Below are 13,922 nucleotides of genomic sequence, written 5' to 3'. Positions count from 1 at the left end.
ATAGGTCGTCACACACCTTGATACATAATATGAAATCCTTGTTTGTTCTGAGAATAATCACTGTGAAAATATAAGCTGGTTTCATGCGTTGTACTGAAAAGGGAAGAAGGGAGCTGCGTTCCGCTGAGTCTGCCAATTGCAGTGCTAACATCAGGTGATCCACTTCTAACTTCCAGGTAATCATGGATTGTCTCAGTTGAAAAGTTTACAAATTGCAAGTGCACACCTGAAAATATTGTTTTTTTAAAAAAAAAATCAACAGGATTAAATCTAACATTGTAAAATCAATACAAACAGTCTTTGACTTACAACCATTCATTTAGTGACGGTTCAAAGTTACAACAGCTCTGAAAAAGTTACTTATGTCTGTTTTTCACACTTTTGGCCACTGCAGTATTCCCATAGTCATGTGATCAAAATTCTGATGCTTGAATCATATTTATGACGGTTGCAGTGTTCCAGGGTCATGTGATCCCTTTTTACGACCTGAGGTCCACTCATTTTAAAGTAGCCAAGGTTGAAAAATAGATTTAAATATATCCACTTGTCCATTGTGTGAGAAGACCTAACTTGGGAAATAAAGTATAGTAGCTGATCACCCGGCGCTGTCCGGTATTTATTTATAAGGGGATAATGTTCAGAACAAATGTAATTTCTAATGTTGGATTTTTCCCTTACCAGAGGGAGCCCCCTTGGAGACTACTGTGAAGCCGTTACCATGGCAACTCCACTGTGCTGTACAGTGGAAGCTATTTTACAGCAGTACAGTAGAAGCCATTTGATGGCACAATAGGCTATATCGTAATATAACACATACCCCAAGGGATGTTAGGGGTGTCTTATCCCCACAGTATTTGGTTCCAGAGAGTAAGTAATCTGGGTACCAAGTTTGGTTGAAATTGCTCGAAGCATTCCAGAGTTATGCTGGAATACACACACACACACACACACACACACACACACACACACACAGAGCCATTTATATAAATATATATAAGATTTGCTATGCCTAGTTTTAAATGAGGTTCATATTTAATAGGCCTTCACTTCTGCTAAATGGTAGTAAATGGAATAAGACATACCAAACCCAACAGGCAGCTTGATAGTCCATGTGCAATCCAAACTACTGGGATAATTCCCGGGAAATCCTGGGCTAAGGATCACACCGCTGAAGTCTGACATGGAACCACCACATTGTGCTAAGAATGAGAAGGGGAAAAAAAGCTCATTTAAACCATGTTCTCTGTTCCTGACTGCGTAGAATTCAGTTTTCAGAACTCTGAAAGCTCTGGCTGGGAATTCTTGGAGTAAAAGTCCACACATTTCAAAATGGCCAAGTTTAGGAATACTATTTTTTTTTAAAAAACACACACACAAAAGAGTGGGTCCCCCCCCCTGTTAGGGAATTATTTACTTTAACACAGTATATTCAAGTGTCTGAGAGCAGCCACCTCTATAGTTCCTTATTCTTTTGATCCAAATTTTGCCACAAGCTCTATCTCTTCTGAGCAAATGTCACATAGGTAGAAAAGATTATGGTAATGTAGGGAGTAGAAAATGAAATAGCATAACAGGGTAAAGGGTTGAAATACTGAACAGAGTACTCCCTATTCTTTATTATGTTATTGACTACCTTTGTATTTCATAATGTATCAAGCTTGAGTCACTACAATGTTTTTATTTATCTTTGGAAAAAGTGTAACTATTTGGGGCTTTTTTTTAAAAAAAAATACAATGTATTATGTTCACATCATTGAACTCCCTCCATCCAGATACCATAAAGCTCCCAAATAAATCTCTAATACATGCTTAGTTGTCCCATATTCTTTAAAAAAAGTTTATATTTGAAAGATGTACCTAAGCAAATTGGAATAGGATAATTCCATCTTCTCACTGGTCCAGGCATGCAGGTGATATGCGAAAGTCCCTATAAAATGACAAAACATTTTAAAATGATCAAAGTAACAGTTCTGCGCTACCTTTGGTTATCTAAAACAATAAAAATTGCATCCTGAGATATAAACCTGGGAGCCAAACTGTCTGGCAAGGTCTCATCAGCATGACCAATTATGGTCTGGTTTGGCTGTAGCAACATTAGCAAGTCATTGACACAAAAACCTCCATTGGATGCCTTTGTATGCTTCCAAATTCTGGCCCTGTTAGCTAGGGAGCCCACTGCATAAACAATGTTGCTTTATTGAACTTTAACATCTATGCCAAATGGCAAAGAACAAAAGCCAGTGATGGCATAGAACTGATGGAATATGGCAAGTGTGGCATAGTCATGGGGTAGAACGGGTAATGTTTTCTTATCATATGGGCAACTGATCAGATGTGCTTCTCTGAATCATATAAAGTATGATTTTCACATTCCAAACTACATTTTCACTTAGGGATCTGGAAACAACAATCACACAGTGATCTTCATTAAAAAAACAAAGTAAAAGCACAAACAGATGTACAACTAATGATGGGTTTGGGTTGGGTTGGGTTGTAATGATGGATGGATGGAAGAACAGACATGGAAGAAAGCATATGGAAGAAACCCAATAAATATAAAAATAAAGCAATTTTAGTAGATACTTAATTTGTCTTCTTCCTGCACCTATAATCTACACATTGCAGTTCTCCATCCCCCCACCTAAAATGCTAGTGATGTTTCCAAAGATTCATGACAATAAGTAGGTGTGCTTTAGAACAACTGTGTCTATGAGTAAGGAATTCCTGACCTGTCTTGGGTTCGCCACCATATTTTGAAGGAGTTATAGTAACTTCCAGAAAACTCAATCTTTATCAATTTTTATGTTTTTCTTTTCATAATATAATAAAAATAAAACCATTATTTTCTGCTAGATTACAGAAACAATATTAATAACACATCTGAATTTTTTAAAAAATAAATCTACCTGGAGAGAATATCCATGGTCACACTGGAAGGAAACGACATCTCCCACCATGTATCTATCGCCAATCTTAATTCCACTATTTGGGATTTGAGGTTCAGGGCAGGAGTCCAAACCTATAGCTGTGGAAAGTTAAAAAACTTAACAATGACAAAATAAAGTTATCCTTTGTTATGCAGATTCTGACAGGAAAGCAGGACATTAACAAAGTTCCCATACCGAGGGAGATTTGAATCAGTAACACAATGATAAAGAATTATTGAAAACTGTCTACCTTCTAGAAGCTTCACAAGGCTTAAAGATTTGACAGACCATTCTCAAAGCTAGCAGAATATAAGCATATTGGATTCCTGTCTTTTTCAGAGACTTATCAAAATCCGTCAACAAAAGCCTGAGTGCCTGAGTGCCGAAGTGGCACAGTGGTTAAATGCAGCACTGCAGGCTACTTCAGCTGACTGCAGTTCTGCAGTTCGGCTGTTCAAATCTCACTGGCTCAGGGTTGACTCAGCCTTCCATCCTTCTGAGGTGGGTAAAATGAGGACCCGGATTGTTGTTGGGGGCAATATGCTGACTCTGTAAACCGCTTAGAGAGGGCTGAAAGCCCTATGAAGCGGTATATGTCTAACTGCTATTGCTATAACAAAAGCCAAGTGCCTGATACTGCCTTGGAAAAGGGAAATGGGCTAAATGTAGAACAATGGACAAAGAAGGTGACTAATTACCATCTGTACCTCAGTAGAGTTGGAATATGAATCTTTATTTTTATTTTTTTTTTACAAATTAGAAGTTTACAAATTAGGAAGCAGAATTACAACTTTCTAACACCATGATAGGCACATGTGCTAGAGGCGGCATGTGGACCACTGTCTGTAGGCATGCAAGCCATCAGCCAGCTTAGGTCCACTGCACATGTGTATGTGCCTCCCGCTGGCCAGCTGATTTTTGGGTTTCTGCTGGGCATACGGGAGATACATATGGATGTGTGGGGGATCGTGCAAAAGGAGGTCATGTGTGCATATGTGGGGTGGGGAAGTGCTGGGGTTGTGGTGCTACCTGCACCCTGTTTTTGGTCCCAGGAGGCTTCAGGGAGGCCTGCTAGGTCCAAAAAGGAACAAAGGGGGTCACACACATGCATGGGGGGAATATGGGTAGTCACACACATGGGTCGGGGGTCATGGATCTATGTGCAGGGGGTGGGGTGCATTGAATTATGGGTGTGGGCACACATGTGTGCACTGTCACAGACGTGATTTTGGCATGTGAGGTTAGCCATCACTGTTCTAACAGAACAGTATGAAAATAAAGTGCAGGTAGTTCTTGACTTACGCCCCTTTGTTTAACAACAGTTAAAATATCTTGAAAAAAGTGACTTATGGCTTGCATTCTCACTTATGACCATGGTATCATCCCCATGATCACAATTCAGGCACGTGTATTTCAACTGTACCTCCTGGAAAGGACAGTTGGCCAAAGGTTGTTCACAGGATAAAAGGAAGGATAAATGAAACATCCTGGATTTTTTTTTTTAAAAAAAAAGTGTTTCAAAAATCCACGTATTACATGGCAAACTTTTCACTGAGCTATATAAACTATTTTATATAGAGCGCCTTGGTGGCGCAGTGGTTAGAGTGCAGTACTGCAGGCTACTTCTGTTGATTGTCGGCTGCCTGCAATTTAACAGTTCAAATCTCACCAGGCACAAGGTTGACTCAGCCTTCCATCCTTTTGAGGTGGGGAAAATAAGGACCCTGACTGTTTGGGAAAATAGGCTGACTCTGTAAACCACTTAGGGAGAGCTGTAAAGCACTATGAAGCGGTATATAAGTCTAAGTGTTATTTCTATTGCTATTATAATATTCTCATGTTCAAAGTCCTTTGCAGGAAAGATGAACAATACAAACATTTTAAATGCATTAAGCAAGGATGGAAAATCAAGTATTAAATATGAAGCGGAACAAAAGAAAGCTTTTCTAAACTTGGAGTCAAATAAAACTAAACAGCCAACAAGTAGCCGCAGAAGCTGAAAGCTTTTCAAAACAAATAGGTTTTACAACCTTTCCAAAAGGCCGGAAGAGAAAAAACAGTTTCCCATGTCAACAGAGAGCTGAATCCAAAGCTTTGGAGCAACTGTAGTCGAAGTCTGATACTTGGCTGTTGATAGTTTGTCTCACATGAAGCTGAAACAGATCTGAACATTTTCCCATAACTGGGACTGAGGCTTAAAGGGAAAGCCTCTCTCTTGAGAGCCTCAATCTAAGACCACAACTAATGTCAGAAACAAAAGAGGAGCACTCTGAGACAGCCTATGTGTCGACATTTATTCTAAGCACGGATATTCTTACCTTTAAAGAGCCATCAAAAAATAAGTCAGTCCTATCATTAGGACCAGAAAAAGGCATTTGTTCATCTTTCCAATACAGAAAGATGGATGGGCTTGTCCAGTTGGGAATAAGCTCTATATGTCATACAATATTCTTTTCTCTCTAATCAGTGATATTAATTATATTCAAGTATAGCATCATGTTTGCTTTTCAAACTGAGGTTGACAATTCATATATAATTCATTGTTTAATAAACAGAGAGTGTATGCACAGTAAACAATTCAGTTAACCTTATTAGATTAATTTGTTAATTGTATAAATGTTGAGAGAGAGAGAGAGAGAGAGAGAGAAAGAGAGAGAGAGAGAGAGAGAGAGAGAGAGAGAGAGAGAGAGAGAGAAGGAGGGAGGGAGGGAGGGAGGGAGGGAGGGAGGGAGGGAGGGAGGGAGGGAGGGAGGAAAGAATATGTTTGTTCTTTTATAGTTGCCCCCCTTCTCTCAAACCTATAGAGCAAGATCACGGATTATTAGAATGAATTGTGGGGAAAAAACTGGATCATTTGATTGAGTGTAAATTGATGTAATTAATGAGCCATTAAATAAAGTAAAATAAAAATGGTTGGCCACAAAAACCACTCACATACTTTAGGGAATGGAGGAAAGATTATCATCATTATATGTATCCCATTATCATTTAGCTTCCTGTTTCATTTTCTACAGGTTCAAGGAGATCAGGGGTGTCACTCTTAAGGCCCTTGGGCTGGATGCGGCCCGCAGGGTGTTTAAATCTGGTCTGCAGGGCTGGCCTGGAAATAGAAAAGGATCCGCCCATGGTGCCCCTGGCAGCCAAAATGGGGCACGGGGAAGCTGCATCTGCCCCCCCTGCACCACATTTTGGTTGGCACAGTGCTGTAGGAGCCTGTCCCGATTGAAAACAGGGCACAGACACCATTTTGGCCATCAGGGTGCTGCAGGAAACATCCATTCTGGCTTCCCTCCCTCCTCCGGCCAGCGAGGATAACTACAATGCTGATCCAGCCCTCAAAGAAATCAAGTTTGATGCCCTGAGGTAAATTCTAGCCTATGAAATGAATGGATAATTGTATAAGATTTCCCTACATTACCATAATACAGGTAGCTATCAACTTACAGCCATTCATTTAGTCACCATTGGAAGTTACAATGGCACTAAAAAAAGGGACATTACTGTTTTTCATACTTATGACCATTGGAGCATCCATATTGTGGTCTAACTTGAGGACTACCTGTAATTATCATTTATCTGCAATGGAGGATATGAAAATGAGGGATTAAAGAAAATAAAAGATAAGTAGGTCTGACCACTATCGTAATTCTTCATCAAATCTGGGAGCATATAGATTGAGTGGTTGATAAAATCAGAAATGAGAAGGTAACAGATTAACAGAGTTGGAAGGGACCTTATGGGTCATCTCAAGCAGGAGACCCTAGATAAGCCACCTGGGAAAGCAAAGAGAAATCATCAAAACCATTAAAAAGAGAAAATTAGAATATTTTGGACATGTGATGAGACACCCAGAAAAATATGCCATATTTCACTTAATCCTCCAAGGAAAGATTGAAGGCAAATGTGGTGCAGGCAGAAGAAGAACATAATGGTTTCAAAATCTAAGGGACTGGTTTGGAGAAAACTCAGCAGCACTTTTCGTGCATGTGTTAAAAAAATAGGATTGCCAACATAATCGCCAATGTCCGATGACGGATATGGCACAAGAAGAAAAAGATAAATTGAGCAATTTATAACTTAAAGCTTATATTTCTAAATTTTATTAGGAAAGACATTTATTCCTTATTTAACTTTAAAAAAACAACAACCCAGCACCTATATCTTGGTTCTAATAGCTCTACTACTGAAAGTTTCCTTGTTCTATTCTTTTGCCTGGGGATTTAAATAGTGTCTGAAGACAAAGAAACTGCTAAAAAAAAATGTTTGTCAGATGAACACCATCACAAATCATGGTAAAACTATCTTCACCCAAAAAAAAATGGAAATAAGAAGGGGAGACGTGAACAAAAGAACTAAGAATAGAAAGAAAAATGGAGAAGGTCACATATCTATTATGGGTCATGAGTTTGCCCCATCTCTTATATAAAGAGTTGAATAATCCCCAAACATGTGCAAACTGGTTCCACCACAAAACCGCGGTAGACTAAAGCGCGCTCGACGCGTACGTGACGTCATCACAGCGCGACGAAAACAGCATGCTGTGAGCGGTAAATTTAAAATCAACGCGAAAACCTTACCCTAACCCCCCCAAACCTAACCCTAAACCTAACCCTTAACCTAACGCTAAACCTAACGCTAACCCTTAACCTAACCCTAAACCTAACCCTAAAGCTTAACGTAACCCTAAACCTAACCTTTACCTTTATGTGAATCTGCTTGCTTTAATTTTATTTTAATTTTAATTTAATTTATTTTTAATTTTATTTGTCGCGCTGCTGATGACGTCACGTACGCGCTTTAATCGGGTGCGCTTTAGTGGACTGCGGTTTTGACGGGTCATGGTGCAAACTATCCTGCTACCCTCCTAACATACAGAGCAAACTTTATCTAGTGTTACTTTTTGAAGACTGAGATAAGAGTTTTGAACATATGATATCCCATCCTTTCACTTGACACTAGAAATTATGTTATCTATATGCCCCTTTTTTCCAATTCACGTTCATCAACTGTGTGCAGTTTTGACAGAGATGAAGTGTGCAGAAATTATGAATTGTGGCTCGTCTACTTCCTAATATTGCCAGTTATTCCACGTCACTTAAATCATTGTTGAGTAAGTGAGCAGTTAACAGAGCTAGACAACTGCAAGATATATTCCGTATGAAATGACTGAATCAAATATTGAGATCTATATATAATTGTGACAACTTCTTGATATTTCAAAGTACAATTCCAGCTTTCAAACAACTAATTACTTGAACATTTTTTTTAAAAAAGCCAGGAAGGCAGTAAAACGTAAAATAAAAGGATAGGATTGCATGTCAATGCAGAAAGAGGATTTGATAATACACCTTTTTTTCAGAATCACTATCTAACAATGAAGAATATCTAGTTATATTACAAAATGGAACTGTGATTGAAGGGATTTTCACAGATCAGACAAATGTGTCAGCATGTATGAGAGTTCATGACTTGGCAGAGAAATGGTAACAAAGTCAGCTAATGAAGAGACATGGCAACTGGATAAGCCAATGAGGGCTGTTTGGAAACTGAAACAGAATTTACTGTGTGAGCAACAAGGAGACAGCAAGGAGCCTGGGCGTGGCTTAGCTCTGTAGCTCTGAGTCTGTGCTGAGCTCTAAGCTAGTCTGCTGCTCTGAACTGAAACTGTTCTCTCCTCTGCTTGTGTCTGCTTCTATTTTCTACCACGTTGGAAAACCTGTTTTTGGTATTGTGTATTTACTTCATGTGTTATATTATAAAGAGAAGTTAATGAATCAGGCTAAATCAGTTACCTGTGTGGGCTTTCTGGATGTGATTGCTGCAACAAACTCTGACAAAATAGCCACAAAATGCAAGATTATGTGTCTGATTTTGTTTATAACTATCAGATACTCAGGCTCTTCTATGTAGATGAAACTTTGAGAAAATAGCATACATTCTGGAGAAAAAGCCTTTTGCATTCATTTAGGCTTCTTCAGATGAATTATGATTGTTTTATTATAGAGGGTGGGGCTCAGATTTGGTTTCAAATATGCAAGTGACACTGTAGGAACCAAGCAAGAGTTGATTAAGTTTATATTTGATGTTACAATTAAATGCTAGGAACTGATTCTGTAACAAAGTTTTCTTTTGACATTTAATGATAAGTAAGCAGCACATAAAGGTCTGATATACGAAAAATAAATCTTTGGTGATTTATTGCTGTCCTGAATTCTCCTTTTCCCCCCTTGCTTGTTGTCTTAGTCATTATCTTCTACTCAACAAAATTCAATAGTACAAAATATAAATCATGAGGCAGACAAATTTAACTAACCCCATGGATAACAAATTGACTCATGGGCCCAGATGTAATTTAAGCCTTGCGTCAGATCTGGGACAATTTGCCTAAAAATATGTCACCTTGGTCATTCAAAATTGGCAGCCTTCCCCCCCTCCCACTTTAAAGGATCAATAGAGATAAGTTAAGCCAAATTCCTTTTTTATCCCAGAATGATTCATTTTTTCGTGTCTGTCTCTCAAAGTGCTTGATGTTCCACATATATTTTTAATACTTACCTGTTTATTTTCCCTTTTTTCCCCTTTCATTTTTGAGTACTTCATCAGCTAATTCGCAATCCTAATGAATACAGACACTGGGATTCTTTGTACGGAATAGAATCGTAGTGGTGAAATATTTATCATCTGTTATACTCTTTCTTTTATGAATTGAATGGTTTATATATAACAAAACAATACATAATTAAATCCAGAATAATTGTATCAAAATCCACTACCTTATGAAATTATTCCCAGTCTTTCAATAGAACCAACATTTAATTTCTCAAAGTGTAAATGTCTACATTTTCAAAATTATTCAGGTTTATCGAATGGCAATATATATTGCAATTACATTACCTGTGTACTCTAAATGAAAGCCGGCAGCCGACACACTAATATCTGACTGAAAATTTAAGTACAAATTGTTGGATGTACTATTAAGAAGCGGAGGTATTGTGGTTCCTGGGGAGGAAAAAAGAAGTTTCCAGGTTATTAATCTGCAATTAATTCTGCTATTTCTTTCCACATTTCACAGTTTTATCTATAAATATAAGCAATGTCTCACTTTACCATTTATATCCATTTCAAAAGAGTGCTTTTAATAGACAGTTTTTGCTTGGCTATAAAGTAACCATGGGATCCAGTCAAACACCTCGGTTCTTAATGAATGAGATTGGAAAGATTTCATTTCTTTTCAAGTTAAGAAAGGTTTAGAAAGCGAGTTTGAAGTAGTAGATTAAAGAACTGAAAAGCATGAGAGAGAGAAAAGTGAAATTAAAGTACCTCTAGTTTATATGAACACCATTCAGAATTCTTCTCCATATCATTATATCTTTCAAACTATAATAGCTTCCACCACACCTAGGAAAATCTTGTCAAGTCCATCTATCCAGTGGTGGGTTCCTACCGGTTCGGATTGGTTTGGCCGAACCGGTAGTGGTTTGGCAGCCTGGGTCACTGAACCGGTTCTCCCACCATCTTATTTTTCACTTCTGCACATGCGCGGAAGCATTTTCATTCTATTGTGCATGTGCCCGCAGCATGCATCAAGTGCACAAGCATCGCGCATGACCGAACAGGGAGTAGAGCCTGCCAGAAACCACCCCTGCACCTATCCATGTCTTTTTCAGTCTTCCCATCCTCTTGTTATATTCACAGGTTGTCCTCAACTTATAACAGTTCACTTAGTGACTGTTAAAAGTTGCAATGGCACTGAAAAAATGTGACTTATGACCATTTTTCAGAGTTGTGATCTTTATAGCATTCCCATGACCTTGTGATCAAAATTCAGATGCCTGGCAACTGGTTCATATGTATGACCGTGGCTGTGTCCCAGGGCCCTGAGAAGAAAAGTCACTGGAGAAACCAGATTCACTGAATAACTGGAACTTATCAACTGCATGTGATTCACATAACAACTGTGGCAGGAAATGTCATAAAATGGGGCAAAACTCATTTAATAAATGTCTCATTTAACAAAATAAATTTTGGTCTCCACTGTGATCGTAAGTTGTACTATTTTTTTTCATATGTTTGTTTTGCAATTCAATCCTTTGTAATGCAATCCTCATTCATTCTCTAACTGTGATCAAATCCTCAATTTGTTCCTTTCATATTGGCAATTTTATAAGCAAGCTATTTTCATGAACGCACGTATGTCTGGAGTGGTACAGTGGCCTAGAGGTGGCGCTCTCGCCTCACAATCAGGAGGCTGTGAATTTGATCCTAGATAGAGACAGATATTTCTCTCTCTGGGCACAAAGAGAATATATGTTGAACAAAACTCTACATTGGCAACAGGAAAGGCATCCGGCCATTAAACACTGCTAGCTCCATTCAGTTGCTCAGACTCCACCCCACAAGGGATTATGGGGTCCTTAAAAGATGATGATGATGTAAGTATGCATGTACATATGCATTTTCCACATTTTTTAACTGCCAATGTCCCATTTGTTTTCATCCACCCTCCTTGTTTATCACACATAGTTCTTAAATACCTTGTTCCAACTACACTCAACATATTTCCACACAAAGGAGAAAGAAGCATACTCTTAACTCAGCCATTTCAGTTCTTTCTATATGTATGCCTCACAACAGACTCCTATTGCTTACTATCTCTCTACTATTACTCCACTAGTGAGTCTCCTTATTATTAGATCCTTGCTTTACACTTTAATTATACTAAGTTCATGAAAACACATACTCAATTTGCACTGCACGCACAAATGAATTTATACGCACTCATAAACAAATCAAACTTGCACTCTGGAGCTGATCTACACTTTACACCTACAATTAAAATATATACCACCATGAGAAAGGTTAATTAGAGAAATGAATGTTAAAATAAAAGTGATACTAAGTTCTGATAAGGTCGGCAGTTTTTCTGTTTGTTCTCTCTCCCTGCTTGGTCCCCTAAGTTAGCTACAATTTCAATTGTTCCTTCCAGAATTATTCTGGAGCGTTAACAGAAAAATCAAATGGTATATGACTTCCAGGCATAACTGCTGCTACTAACTGTGGTCACCATAAATAGGTGCAGAAGTGGGTAGATGGACCAGAAAGTTTTGGATCTCTTCAGACAATTTATTATTGTTCTCTAAATTGAGAATCCATTGTTATCGGTGAATACTTTGGTTGGTAATACTGAAACTTATGGCACTAGCAATCCCTAACAGTAAAAAAAAAAAGTTAAAAGTAAGACAGAATTCAGAAGGAAGTGATGTGATGAAATGGAATGGAATAGAATAGAATAGAAATAACAGAGTTGGAAGGGACCTTGAAGGTCTTCTAGTCCAATCCCCTAGTTAGGTAGGAAACCCTATACCACTTCAGACAAAACATTTGATGACAAACATTTTTGCAGTGGGGATTGAAATCTGAACAAAACAACAATATATTTTCCATAAGGTGAAAGGGTCTTGGATATTTTCCATAAGGTGAAAGGGTCTTGGATTGAAAAATGTTCAATTTATAAGCACATTAAAACTTTTGGAAAACACAAATAGCATTGTATTATTATTATTATTATTGGCATGGCACAGAAGTGTCTAAAGTAGCTGAAGAATTTGATAGCTTCAGCTATTCATAGGATCTACGGAAAAGTCACGGCCTATCTAGCATACAAATTACTACTATTCTATTTTTCCTTTCCTTTTCTTCTTCCACCTACATACAGAGTAAATAATGATGTTTAGGAGAAAAACAGGAAGAATCAAAAGCAAGGAACTTCAAGGTCACAGCTTAATTTGAAGAGAAAGTGAAAGAAAAGTGGGATGATTAAATGACTCAAAGTTATATAAAAGCTTTGGGTTAAGAAAGTGGTTTGGTACCCAACCTTGGCTTTTTATTATAACATTCAACTTCCACTCAGCTTATGTATCACAGCATCCTTAAGACCCACTTAAAAAAAAAAAAAACTTCATTACTAATATAATTCAAACTTCCTTGCATTCAAAATATATTACATAAATGTCAGTCAGTGTTGTGTTCATTTCCTGTAATATAAAGATTCTGATGTGGCAGATGGTAATAAAATCAGTTTCAGTACTGTCAAAAATTTATGGTAGTACTAGATAAAGAAGCTATCATGAATCATTGGTCTAACTTGTTCTGTAAAATGGTACATTTCGACATCTTCATATATTACATGAATGTGGTATAAGATATTTTATACTTGGCATTCATTCCTAGCACACAAGCTGATGTTTTGCCACAAAATAGAATATCAGACAAGAAGTTATTATTTCCATTCACCTGAGTAGCTTCCAAGTCTCGGAGCGTTGTTATCAGCACCATCATAAAAATCTAAAGAGTCCCAGTTATGCTCTGTTGCAAAACTTATCACTTGTACCTATTAAGGACAGAGACATAGGGCAAAATTACAAGGCAATATGGAACTGCTCTACTTCATATTATACTGCCAGAAATGATTCAGTAGCAGGATGTTTGTTCAGGCTTATGTATTTTGACTAAATATTGGATTTCAGCCAAATACATTTCTAAATATGACCTTATTCCCAATAATGATTGTAATCACTGAAACCTGTGTCTCTAATTCCCCTCCCCCCAACACACAAACTACTCAATGACTGAAAACAGAGATGCTATAATTAGCTATGTAATGGTACACTGTATTTACTTCTCGGTTAACAGGATTTGAGTAATAGCTTGTTTAGTTGCAAGTTAGAATCCATGATACAGGTAGTCTTTGCTTAATGACTGGTAGTGTTACAACTGTTTGAAGTTACAATGGACACAGAATGGGTACTTTATGGCCCGTATAGCATTACCACTTCCCACAATCATATGATCATATGTTAGGTTCAGGCAGGGATTGGTCCACCCCAGCAGTGGGATTCACTTACCTTCCCTACTGATTTGCAAAAGTGCATGCATGCTAGCTTTGCTTGCACATGTCATGTCTGTGCATGCACAGTGCTTGTGCATTATGTCAGG

At 37.9% G+C, this 13,922-nt stretch overlaps 1 protein-coding gene across 1 annotated transcript in view; it reads right to left on the bottom strand.

Annotated features, from left to right (window-relative positions):
* CSMD3 (CUB and Sushi multiple domains 3) overlaps nucleotides 1-13,922 on the bottom strand; it is a 669,496-nt gene that overhangs the window by 117,956 nt on the left and 537,618 nt on the right. The window contains exons 37-42 of the mRNA XM_087706764.1: nucleotides 13,221-13,317; nucleotides 9,822-9,926; nucleotides 2,907-3,025; nucleotides 1,858-1,927; nucleotides 1,083-1,199; nucleotides 17-226 (exon numbers count right to left, since the gene is read on the bottom strand). Coding sequence (XP_087562890.1) covers nucleotides 17-226; nucleotides 1,083-1,199; nucleotides 1,858-1,927; nucleotides 2,907-3,025; nucleotides 9,822-9,926; nucleotides 13,221-13,317 — 718 coding nt within the window. The remainder of the gene's footprint in view (nucleotides 1-16; nucleotides 227-1,082; nucleotides 1,200-1,857; nucleotides 1,928-2,906; nucleotides 3,026-9,821; nucleotides 9,927-13,220; nucleotides 13,318-13,922) is intronic.

Source organism: Thamnophis sirtalis, unplaced genomic scaffold (genome assembly GCF_051295495.1).
Source record: "Thamnophis sirtalis isolate CommonGarterSnake01/CBP01778 unplaced genomic scaffold, rThaSir2_p1.2 scaffold_2, whole genome shotgun sequence".
NCBI classification, from domain to species: domain Eukaryota; kingdom Metazoa; phylum Chordata; class Lepidosauria; order Squamata; family Natricidae; genus Thamnophis; species Thamnophis sirtalis.
This window is presented reverse-complemented; position numbering and strand designations above follow the sequence as displayed.